Raw genomic sequence first — 12,022 nt, forward strand, 5'->3', positions numbered from 1 at the left:
TTTAAACAATTAAAGTTATTAAAAATTATATTAATAATTTATCTTATCAAATTAATTTCAATTTATAAAATATTAGAATTTCATTTTTTTTATATTTTAGCAATTTTTGAATAAATTTATAGAAGTTAATATTTTAAAATAAAATAAAATTAAAAGGATAAATATAAAAAAAATTCAAGTGAAGTGATAGTAATTTTTTAAAATAGGATTAATGAGATAAATATGAAAAATAATTAAAAATAAAAGGATAATACAAAATAAAAGATAAATTAGAAAAAACTAATTAAAAAAACACGAATAAATATTAAAAAAATTGGCTTTTTTGAGAAATTGCTGAAAAATCATCAATTTTTTGGCAATTAATAGCCCATTTTCTTCATTCCATGCGTGTGTGCTATACCAATGTTGAGAATTCGTTGATAAATCGGTCCCATACCGATATATCACTAATATTTTGATCATTTTGCCAATTTTTCCGGACATTTTAATCCATGACAAGTACAACCAAATACCTTTAAGAAATTATAATCAGGTTAAATGTGAAAAAATACTTCCAAAGATGATCCATACTGTAAGATTGTGCATGACAACCTATTAATAAGGAACATATCTATGATAAATGATTTGGATCGAAACTTTAAGAGTAAGTCCTAATTCAATTATGTGATGATGTTTATGTTTAATTAGACCATTTTTCTTAGAAGTACGAGGGCAAGAATGCCTATGAATATTTCCACAAGAGTTAAGGAAAGAGGTGAGAGCCTCAAAACTCACCTCTCATTTTAGTTTGTACAATTTTGATTTTCTAATTTAGTTATAGTTCAACCTGAACCTTAAATTGAAGAAAATATATCCATGTGTATTTAAGAGTAAGCATAAGCAAACAACACATAATACCAAAAACCATTTAGAGACAGAAAAGGGGGTTGCACCCAACACATCAACAACTAATTGAGGAGGTGTAGTGTATTTAGTGCATGACTAAGGAAATGGAAGTTTGTAACTTTTCCCATTTAGTAGGTTGAACAAATTAAAGAAATTTTGTGAGAATGATGAGGTGTATTATATAGAGTTAGCAATTGTTAGAATCTTCAAAGTATGACATGATTTAACAAAGTGAGATTTCATTAATATATATATATATATATATATTACCATTTTTGTTTCTACTATTCTACCTATGTTTGTATTAAAATTTATTTGAGTATTCTGGTTTGTATCACTTTGTATTACATTCAAATTAACACAAAAAAGCCAAATAACGCATTCTTGTAAGTTGATGAAATATTCAGAGTCGGTTTATGGACTTAAACAATCAATTTGAAACTTTAATGCACCAGATCCAAATTGGGGGAATGATTTGTTTTTGTCATCAGAAACGTGGAGAACATGTGTAGTCAATCGAGAGCTTAGAGTAGCTTATTCTTGAATGACTGTTAAAAGATGAAGAACACTTATAGTCAATCAGAGGCCTAAAATAACTTATTATCGTATGACTTTGTTGAAAGACGAAAAATGCATGTATAGTTTTTTTGCGATTTCTTGGACTTGTAGGAAAATTTTATGAAGTTTTTTTTTTTTTTTTTGTGAAGTATTTTTTCTGGTGTAGAATCGTTTTGCTGATCAATTTGAAGTCTCTTTCATTGAATAAAGTCACTATTATTTATAAGTGAAACTAGAGAATTAATTTTGGAATCCCTAATATTTAGTTGCCAATAAGAGAATATTTATTTTTAATTTAGAATTGAAAGATTTAATTTGATTGAATAAAGTCACTATTATTTATAAGTGAAACTAGAGAATTAATTTTGGAATCCCCAATATTTAGTTGCCAATAAGAGAATATTTATTTTTAATTTAGAATTGAAAGATTTAATTTGATCAAAAAAACTAAATTTTGTAATCTTCGTGATGTGTCACCTTTTGAATATATGCTACATGCGAAATGTGTGTGACTCATAACTTGTTGAGCCCAAATTTTGTTAAACCAGAAAGTTACAAATTCGAAGATAAATCAACTTAAGAAACAATTCAAACTCGATTTTAACCAATAAAATTGTAGAAAATATGGTATATTAATATAATCTAAATTGTTTTTTAAAGTGTTTTCAACGAAATCGTAAATACGTGGCAGTAGAAATAAACAAAATAGGATAACAGCTGTTTTAGTTTTCTTAAAGCTGTTTGGAACCCTAGAAGTTGAAAGAAACAAAAGATTATAACAAGAAAAGAGCAAGGGTTTCAGTGCAGACATCTTCCCTCTCTCTTTCTCACTCGGTCACTCTAACTCTAATGGCAACTGAGAACAAAGCAAACCCTAACCCTAACACTACGAAGAACAAGAAGAGGAAGCAACGCTATCTCCCCCACAATGTCCTTTCTCTCTCCAAATCTCTCTATTCCTTTTTTTTTTCAAGTTTCTTTCAATTTGTAATTTCATTTTTCTTTGGTGTTATTGTTTTCCTCAGAAACCAGTGAAGAAAAAGGGTGGATACCCACTACACCCAGGAGTGCAAGGCTTCTTCATCACTTGCGATGGTGGCAGGGAACGCCAAGCTTCTCGTGAAGCCCTCAATGTTATTGATTCCGTACGCCCTTCATTCTCTTTTCTTTTTGCTCTGTTTGGTTCCGAGAAAATGCTTTCTTTTTATATTTTTCATATCTGATGTGTTTGGACCCTGAGAGAGTGAGGTTAATTCCACTCAATTGAGCGTTATGCAACTGTTTTGGAGGCCGTATAAGATGAAAATATGTTATTCAGACTTCAATTTTCTTTTCCTTTTTCCAGTTTTCTCGGAAAAACAAAATATCAACAAATTTTTACATGAAACTCTATGATAAATTTCATCGAACACCTCACAAGCAAGTATTCGGTCAATTTGTATCAATTGGAATATAAAAATGGGGAAATAGAGGCACAGAGCTAATGGTGTAGGCCCAAGAACTTATAGTGGTTTGGCCTCAAGCTTACATCCACTTTCAGGTCACATACTGATATTAGTTCATTAATCGAATAAATTTTACCTGATTCACCTAAAACGAGTACAATTATTATTCTTATTTTTATTTTTAAGATTCACCCAAAACCTATCAACATTGCTGAGCTTTATCAAGATCTGTCAAACTGAAGGAAATCATTTCGTTTTACTCCTGAATTCAAATCAATTTGTAAACAAATAATTAAACATTCCCCTACAAGCAATAACCTCTTCCTTGGCTTGATGTCGATGAGTCTTCCAAGAGTCATCCACAAGCTTTCCTTCTTGCCCACTAAATGTTCTCAAAACACTAAGGGTATTACTCACATGTTGATAGGCATTACTTGTGTCAACACTAGATTAGAGGAGTCTATGAGAGATTTTGCTATCTTGATATTATCAAATGTTCCTCAAGTCTCTCTAAAAATTTTGATCAGAAGATCTCAATAAACAACCCTATGTAAAAGAAATTTATAAAGAGGAAGAGCGCTCCACCAACGACTGTAAACAGTTTGTTAAATGCAGTGTCCTACAAAAAACAGGTTGACTTTTGACCTGACAGATGTAAAAGAATAGAAAATTAGAGTCCAGTCAACCCAAGCCATGGCTTGGTTCAACCCAAAGAGGTGGTTTGGTAAACCCCTCCATGAAGCTGGGTTGACCCTACTAATTGTTGGGCCTCATATGGCCGACACCCCAAGATTGGGTTGACTAGACTCGCTATTTTTTTTTTCCTTTTAGGTTTCCAAGAGGACTGGGGACTTGTTCCAAAAATCAAAGTTCTTAAAATGCAACGGTTTCACTGCTAAGTTCACCTTAGCATACTAACAAAATAAACTGAAAACAAAGTGTACGAGCTAAATAAGCAACTAAAACTCAGCTTTTATAGTAAACAATGAGGTGACCTTCAAGACTTGGAAAACCTTCAAAGAACTTAGTTCTCTAAAAGCTGAGCAGTGTACACACTCAATTTCAAAATAAACCAAAAATACTTAGGTGATTGCTGATAAAACATAAGGCACTCTGCCTTCTCAAAAATGAAAACACTTTTCTAGTGTTATGCAGTTTTCCTTTTGATGGTAGTGAAGGAGAGGAAAATGATAAACAAATCACTTGAAAGTGTTTGGATAAATGATGGAAAGCAAGGAAACTGCTGAAAACAGCAAGTAAATTTTCAGCATTTTTTTGTTTCCGTTGCTTTGTTTTTTCCTAAATGTGTATGGAACCTTAAATTCCAGTCCATGGAATTTCATTCAGCAAACTTTAGATCTATGGGATAGCATATTGTAATAGAATTACTATAGAAAGATTGCTATTTGTTGTTTACTGGCTTATAAAAATATCAAATGTTTTAAATATGATAGCAGTGAATGAATGGTGTGTTCGTTGCAATCAAGTTTTTTGCTTATAAAAGCACTGAAAGTTATTTAATTCCTTTCATTTCTTTTCTTCTGTGTAATCTCTTTTCCCATCATTCCCCATTCTGAATAGAATGTCCTACAACGACTGTAAAGAGGAAGAGCGCTCCACCAACGACTGTAAACAGTTTGTTAAATGCAGTGTCCTACAAAAAACAGGTTGACTTTTGACCTGACAGATGTAAAAGAATAGAAAATTAGAGTCCAGTCAACCCAAGCCATGGCTTGGTTCAACCCAAAGAGGTGGTTTGGTAAACCCCTCCATGAAGCTGGGTTGACCCTACTAATTGTTGGGCCTCATATGGCCGACACCCCAAGATTGGGTTGACTAGACTCGCTATTTTTTTTTTCCTTTTTGGTTTCCAAGAGGACTGGGGACTTGTTCCAAAAATCAAAGTTCTTAAAATGCAACGGTTTCACTGCTAAGTTCACCTTAGCATACTAACAAAATAAACTGAAAACAAAGTGTACGAGCTAAATAAGCAACTAAAACTCAGCTTTTATAGTAAACAATGAGGTGACCTTCAAGACTTGGAAAACCTTCAAAGAACTTAGTTCTCTAAAAGCTGAGCAGTGTACACACTCAATTTCAAAATAAACCAAAAATACTTAGGTGATTGCTGATAAAACATAAGGCACTCTGCCTTCTCAAAAATGAAAACACTTTTCTAGTGTTATGCAGTTTTCCTTTTGATGGTAGTGAAGGAGAGGAAAATGATAAACAAATCACTTGAAAGTGTTTGGATAAATGATGGAAAGCAAGGAAACTGCTGAAAACAGCAAGTAAATTTTCAGCATTTTTTTGTTTCCGTTGCTTTGTTTTTTCCTAAATGTGTATGGAACCTTAAATTCCAGTCCATGGAATTTCATTCAGCAAACTTTAGATCTATGGGATAGCATATTGTAATAGAATTACTATAGAAAGATTGCTATTTGTTGTTTACTGGCTTATAAAAATATCAAATGTTTTAAATATGATAGCAGTGAATGAATGGTGTGTTCGTTGCAATCAAGTTTTTTGCTTATAAAAGCACTGAAAGTTATTTAATTCCTTTCATTTCTTTTCTTCTGTGTAATCTCTTTTCCCATCATTCCCCATTCTGAATAGAATGTTGGAGATTCAGCTCCGTCAATTTCTGCATAAAAGAAGTCATCTTTAACATTTTTCTGTTATTCTTACTGTTCTTATGATTCTTTGATTATGATATCAACTGTAGTTTGCATTCAATTCCAAAAGTTTAATTCCATAGTGGTCACCTTATGATTACTTTCATATCTAAAGTTTGATTAAACACTGGAAAACATTTCTTTTGGTTTGGATCTCCAACTAGGTAATGTATATTGGTTGCTGTAAGCATTGCAAGAGAGAGCTTCAAATACTGAATATGCTGTTCCGCTTATTTGTTTGTTGGTGTTTCTTTTCCTGCTTTTCCTGCTACTTTTTTTTTTTTTGCTTGTGTATGTGGAGTCTCATTATATATTCTCATCATGCTGATGATTGTTTTGTTTTGCAGTTTTTTGAAGAGCTAGTACATGGAAAGGATTCAGGCGTGAAGCTTTCCATGTTACCTAATAAACCTATGAACAAAAAGATTAAATTCTCATATTCTGATTCAGGTAGTGATGATGATGATGATGACATTGATGATGAGGAGGATAAATCAGATCTCCATAGAGAAAAAGATGCTAATGATGAGAATCCATCAAATGAAAAGTCACATCCTCAGAAAAATGATGATGTGTGTCGTGAAAATCAAAACAAAGAAAAGGCAGATGATAAAACACAGGATGGTAATGAAAATCAAGAAAATGATGCTGATGGTGAAAAGGCAGATAAGAATACAGAGGATGGTAATGAAAATCAAGAAGTTGATGCTGAAGAGCCATCAGCAAAGAAGCAATGCCTAGAAACAGATGCATCAACACATATAATCCACGAGAAAACTGAGGAAAAGTCCATTGATAAGTTAATTGAAGCCGAACTCCAAGAACTGGGAGATAGAAACAAGGTAAAATTAGCAGAGCCGCTAAAATTTGCAACTTTATTTTGTTCTTTTTTAATCTACATGTTCAGATTGGCTTGACACCTAACCTAATTTAGTCTGAATTGCTCTTTAGCTTATTTGTGTGGTATCTCTTATTACATATATATACTCTGTGTGTGTGTGTGTATGTGAGCAGTCACATCTTATTTTTTATATCAGCAGTAACCTATACTGGATTTACTGTGGCCATAAAAGCTTTATGTAGGAGATTATTATGATGATTCAATTGTTGGCACAGCATTGGATTGCTAAATCTTACCACTACTATGTTATGATCTTGATTTAAAAATGTGTTCTCTGCTGAATATTTGAAATGAAAAATACAAATATTCAAACTTACTACTAATTCTTCTTGAATTCTCTTCTTCAGTTGATTGTTCATATTAACCATGATTGTCTATGACAAGTTACTTTTTACTACTAATTCTTCTTGAATTCCTTGTTGAGTAGATTAGCCATATTAACCGAGTCTGTCCATGACAAATCACATTTCTTGAAGCTGTGAGTGAACATAGGGTGTACTCTTTATGGGCAGGTTTAAGTTTTCAGCATATGGTAAGACTGGTTGGTCCAGTGGCATCCAAGGGGCTTGCCATGTGACCTCAGTTGAAAGCAAGGGTTAGTTTAGCTGTATTAGCTTGTAGGTGAACTTAATTGAAAGGTCATGGCGGCTTTTTATTCCCAAAGAGGGAAATCAATGGGTGCTTCTCAGGTGTATTAGCTTGTGCTGAAGTTCTTAGATTTCACTAAGAAAAGAAAGGAAAGAAGAATGAAGTTGGTGCCATATGTTTTTGGTTTATCAAATTATCAACCTTTCTTTTTTATGGCTCCTTTTTCCACTGTTGTATGGCTTCTTTTCCATTTAGTATGAACTGAAAAGTGTGGTTTCCACCCTCAAATTTTGGACTATTGACAGAGGCGTTTTGGCAACCTTGATTCGGGCTGCAATGGTGTTGTCTTTGTACAAATGCGTAAAAAAGATGGAGATCCTAGCCCCAAAGAAATCGTGCAGCACATGATGACATCTGCCGCCTCAACAAGGAAACACATGTCAAGGTCCATACATTTTGCTTACTTGTTTGGTTAAATCATTTGAAAGTGCTCGAGCAAATGGCTTCAGCTAGCTAAAACATGCATTGCTTTTGGTATATAGGTTCATCCTAAGAGTATTGCCAGTTGAAGCAACATGCTATGCTTCAGAAGAAGAAATTTCGATAGCAATTAAACCTCTTGTGGAGCAGTACTTTCCAGTTGAAACTCAAAACCCAAAAAAGGTTTTACTATTTCTTTACACTGCCTTTCCTTGTATTACCTGTTTGTGACAAATAAATTTCAATAAGTCTGTAATGCTACTAAAGTGTGATAGATAATTTTGCTCTAAAATATGTCTAACTGGACTAATTTTTGAAGGAGTTCACCAAGTATCTTCCCCTTTCTTTTATGTTGAATTAACTTTTCCATATTTCCTCAATGTTGCCAAAACCAGAACCTTTTAGCAAACTAGGAATTGGCATGCCAAATGTAGCCAGTGCTAATTCTTCCATTTCATTTGAACCGAGTTAGGGCATTGGTGGTTCCTAGAACATACAAAAACATGCTTGCTTGAGAGGGGCCAAATCCATACTTGGGTATGTTGTAAGTTGGGAGTGCAAGGGCCATTGGCATTGGGAGGACATAGGTTCTGAATGCAATTAATATGAAAATGATAAAGTTCATTAAGAGATAAACAATCAGTTTTACAAGTGGGTGGGGGGATATTGGAAATTTTTATAAAAGCCTCTTTTGCCATAGGCTTGTACAATAATTTGATAGGAAAGGTAATATAAACGTGCATATTAACATATGATAGAAAAGTTAGTTCTTTGCTCAAAATACCAACCGGAATCCAAGTTTTGGGGATGATGGGCCAACACAACACAGCAAGTTTAAAATTATTGTGTCATGAAGACAGTCTGTAACTTGGTCTCATCTGCTTTGCAGTTTGCTGTACTATATGAAGCTCGCTCAAATACTGGAATTGACAGGATGAAGATCATTAATTCAGTTGCAAAATCAGTTCCTGGACCTCATAAGGTTGATCTTAGCAATCCTGATATGACAATTGTGGTGCAAATTGTCAAGGTGAAATTCTACTTTCCCTGCTATAATCACAACTTGAATATTCTTGTTCTCATGGTATAATTTTATCAGGTTTGAAGCTTTTTTTTTTTAAACTGTGACATAGCCCAATTATTTGCTTTTGTTGAATTCTGACAGACCGTGTGCTTGATTGGGTTCCTTGAGAAGTACAAGGAGTTGGCCAAGTACAACCTGAGGCAGCTTACATCACCAAAATAGCCGGCTTAAGAAGTGAGGCATTTCACAAGTTTTGGCTTGGAAACCACACCAAGAGTTTTAAAAAGTGAGACCAGTTTTTGGATTGGTTGAGACCAGTTTTTATGTATTTGTCACAATTTATGATATAAATTGCTGCTTCCCATGCATGGAAAAAAACTAGGAAAGTTTAGAAACACTTGGACACTTTTTCTAAATTCTATGTGCTGTCCTCTTCAATTCTTGATGAATTCCCATGATTTGAAGAATGAATGTTTGGGACATGAATTATATATGTTATTTGGATGATAGGGCCAACACTGTAGTTTGTGGTGAAGGTTGCATATGAGAAAGTTAAAAGTAGTAGCGGAGAAATTCAAATGCAAAAGAAATGAAGCCAATGTCAAATACGCCAACATTACTTAATAAGAAGATTTTGTTGTCTGCAAATGGGCCAACAAGAAGTTTAGGGATGAAAAGAAAAAAAAAATTAAAGGAATTAAAGGCACATTAAAAAAAAGAAAAGACAAAAAATTGTGTGGTTGTTTTTCCTCTTCTACACTTCTTCTCAAACTGCCTTGTATAACTTCATCACCATCTTCCTATACTCTGCAAAAGAAGGAAATTCCCCCTTACACAACTAGAACACAACAGAAAACCCAATTTGAAGCCTCTATGTTGGTAAAAAATTACACTGGATACCTTCTTGATTGCTCCATAGAGCTGCTGCTTGAGTGTTGAGAGGTGAGCTTATGTTGGGCTCTGAAATTGATTTTACAATTAGAATATTAGCCACATTTTTCAAATGGGGGGTTCTCCAATTAAAGCGCACACACCTTCAAAATAAAATGATTTTTTTTTTGGTTTTACCTCCCAGTAGGCTCTGGATGGATAGGAGGATAGTTCTCACATCATAAGCAGATGACCATTTATCCTAGAAGAACAAAGTTGCAGACAAGAAAGGCCCATTATTACCCCACATATGCACAAAAAACAAAGCTAAAAATCAATGAGAATGGGGGGTTTATAAATGATTGATACCTGAAGAATGTCCAAGCAGATGTTGCCATAAACATCGACATTAGGATGAAAGCAGCCTGTTTCAAACTTCACTTTGGGAGGCTTAAAGGGGTAATCAGTAGGGAATGAAAGCGAGAGCTTATACTCAGTTCCTTCAAATACTGTGTCTTTGCTTCCATTGATTGTGCCTTTCCAGCAGAAGATGTTGTCTTCTTCAGGAAATGCTGATATTCCACCATCACCACTCATCTGTATTTCAACATCCCATAATTGCAGAAAGCAGTATTGAGCAACCGTATATCAACATGATTGCGAATTTCTCAAGAAAAATTTAAAGGTGCTGTTTGGTTGGTTAGAAAATGGAAGAAAAAGAACACCAGTGAAAATCTGGGATAATATTACTTTCTCCATCCAAATGGGTATACTTGGCTTTCTTGATTAGGGTTTTTCAAGATTGATAGAAAAAAAAAGAAAAGGAAAAAAGGGTTAATATTACTTTCTCCATCCAGGCGTGCCGCAAATGGGTATACTTGGCTTTGTTGATTAGGGTTTTCAAGATTGATAGAAAAAAAAGAAAAGGAAAAAAGGGTTACTACTCCGGCATTGTCAAAGAAAATTCGGATCCTGTTTGGTTGGTATGAACATGGAAGAAAATAACACGAGGGAAAATCTTGGAAAAATAATTAATCCTTCTCCCATCGGCTGAGCTGAATATGGATGACTTGGGAGTTTTTCACCTTTTTAGAAACAAAAACATTAGGAAACAAGATTTTCCAGGTCTTTTCCTCTGTTTTCCCAGGAAAAAAAGGGGCTTTGGAATTTACAACAAAAACCAAAAAATAAATAAATTAAAAAGAAAAGAAAAGAAAAGGTACATTCAAAATTCTTACCATTAGGGCCATCAGCTCAGATTGCAACCTGTTTTACAAAAACAGAAACACGAAAGATAGAATCAGAAACCCCATATTCACCAAGATCCAATTTAAAAATCCAAGAAAATCCAGAAATAAAAGATAGAAATAAATAAGAAGACCCACAGAGAATCAATACCAAAAGATATTACCTTTTAAGCACAGACTGCGTATCAACGCTCTTGGCCGGCGGCAGAGGCTGCTTGGTGGCGGCGACGGCCGGGTTGTTGTTGTTGTCTTGGTAGCTGTTGTTAACAGTAGTCATTCTCCTTCTTCTTCTGATGAAGATGATGATTCCGACACAGAGAATACAGAAAGCAAGGGAGGCTAACAACAGATGATCAGAAGAAAGAAGAAGAGAAGAGACCTCTGAATTACTGGGGGTTTTCTCTTCTCCTTCTTCCAAGAATTCTAGAGAGAGAAATAGAGAATTGTAGAGAGAGAGATGATGAGGAAATTATGAATTTAGGATTCGATGCAATAGGGTGACCATTTAAAAAAGAAAAGAAGAAAGGGTTTTTCGAACGTTAGAACGATGGCTCACCGACCATGCCCCAACGGCTAGTTTGTATTTTGAATTCGTGTATCCTGCTAATGTGCGCCCAATGCGTTCTCGTCCGCCGAATCCTATTCAGTTATTTTGTTAAGATTTGGATCATGGATGTTACTAACTAAGGTCCTTATTATTATTATTATTATTATTTTAGGTGTCAAAATTTATTTTCAAGAAATAATTAGGGAAATTTTTAAAAATGATATTTTCCTAATTCTAGTTATATAATTAACAACAATATTTGCTTTTTTATATTTTCAACAAATTCTAATTCTCAATTCACTTTCTCGAACCATCGTGGATCTTAATCTTCCCGAAAATAATATTCTCACATAATAAATACGATATCATTCAATTTTTCCTTTGGATGTTAAAATGTTTGTAATAACTCGAATTTAACTAAAGATTAATTTAAGTTTGCTTAATCTCGTAACAAAGATAAATGATTTGGTTAATGAATTGATTGATTAATAAATTAAAGAAGTCCATTAGTTTATTAATAAACTTGTTAAACTAATTAAAAGATGATTAAGAGTAAGTGAGGTTTCTCTCTAATATTTTCTGGTACTTTGTAAGTTGGCAACTTAGAGGGTGTTTGGTTAATCATCTTAATCACTCAAAGTGACTTAATAACTTAATTTAAGTTATTAAGTAAATTAAACACTTTTGATAAAATAAATTAATATCATAAAAGATTTTAAGTATTAAGTCAAAATAGTTAACTTATTCTTAATTTCAATTTTTTTTTTGGTCTCATTTACCCACATCTAATGAGAACATATTT

General features: G+C 33.6%; 2 protein-coding genes across 2 annotated transcripts; one reads left to right on the plus strand and one right to left on the minus strand.

Moving 5' to 3' along the window:
- Positions 1-1,988: 1,988 nt before the first annotated feature.
- LOC100244787 (uncharacterized) lies at positions 1,989-9,038 on the plus strand. The gene is made up of 7 exons (XM_002278564.5): positions 1,989-2,373; positions 2,469-2,588; positions 5,911-6,405; positions 7,358-7,497; positions 7,595-7,715; positions 8,422-8,562; positions 8,698-9,038. Exons 1-7 carry the CDS (start codon positions 2,293-2,295, stop codon positions 8,776-8,778), a joined length of 1,179 nt encoding a protein of 392 aa, XP_002278600.1. The 5' UTR covers positions 1,989-2,292; the 3' UTR covers positions 8,779-9,038.
- Positions 9,039-9,146: 108 nt separating this feature from the next.
- On the minus strand, positions 9,147-11,157 carry LOC100249922 (ubiquitin-conjugating enzyme E2 20). The gene is made up of 6 exons (XM_002278528.4): positions 10,838-11,157; positions 10,665-10,692; positions 9,796-10,023; positions 9,625-9,688; positions 9,457-9,516; positions 9,147-9,363 (listed from the first exon to the last, which is right to left on the minus strand). The coding sequence occupies exons 1-6, from the start codon at positions 10,948-10,950 to the stop codon at positions 9,323-9,325; spliced, it is 534 nt and encodes a 177-aa protein (XP_002278564.1). The 5' UTR covers positions 10,951-11,157; the 3' UTR covers positions 9,147-9,322.
- Positions 11,158-12,022: the final 865 nt, after the last annotated feature.

The sequence above is a fragment of the Vitis vinifera genome, chromosome 6 (genome assembly GCF_030704535.1).
Source record: "Vitis vinifera cultivar Pinot Noir 40024 chromosome 6, ASM3070453v1".
Taxonomy (NCBI): Eukaryota; Viridiplantae; Streptophyta; class Magnoliopsida; order Vitales; family Vitaceae; genus Vitis; species Vitis vinifera.

Coding starts and splice junctions, on each gene's coding strand:
- LOC100244787 (XM_002278564.5), top strand. CDS start 2,293: ATGGCAACTGAGAACAAAGCAAACCCTAACCCTAACACTACGAAGAAC. Junction 2,374..2,468: donor AACGCTATCTCCCCCACAAT/GTCCTTTCTCTC, acceptor TGTTTTCCTCAG/AAACCAGTGAAGAAAAAGGG. Junction 8,563..8,697: donor TTGTGGTGCAAATTGTCAAG/GTGAAATTCTAC, acceptor GAATTCTGACAG/ACCGTGTGCTTGATTGGGTT.
- LOC100249922 (XM_002278528.4), bottom strand. CDS start 10,950: ATGACTACTGTTAACAACAGCTACCAAGACAACAACAACAACCCGGCC. Junction 10,024..10,664: donor CTGAGCTGATGGCCCTAATG/GTAAGAATTTTG, acceptor GTTGAAATACAG/ATGAGTGGTGATGGTGGAAT. Junction 9,364..9,456: donor TCTATGGAGCAATCAAGAAG/GTATCCAGTGTA, acceptor CTTCTTTTGCAG/AGTATAGGAAGATGGTGATG.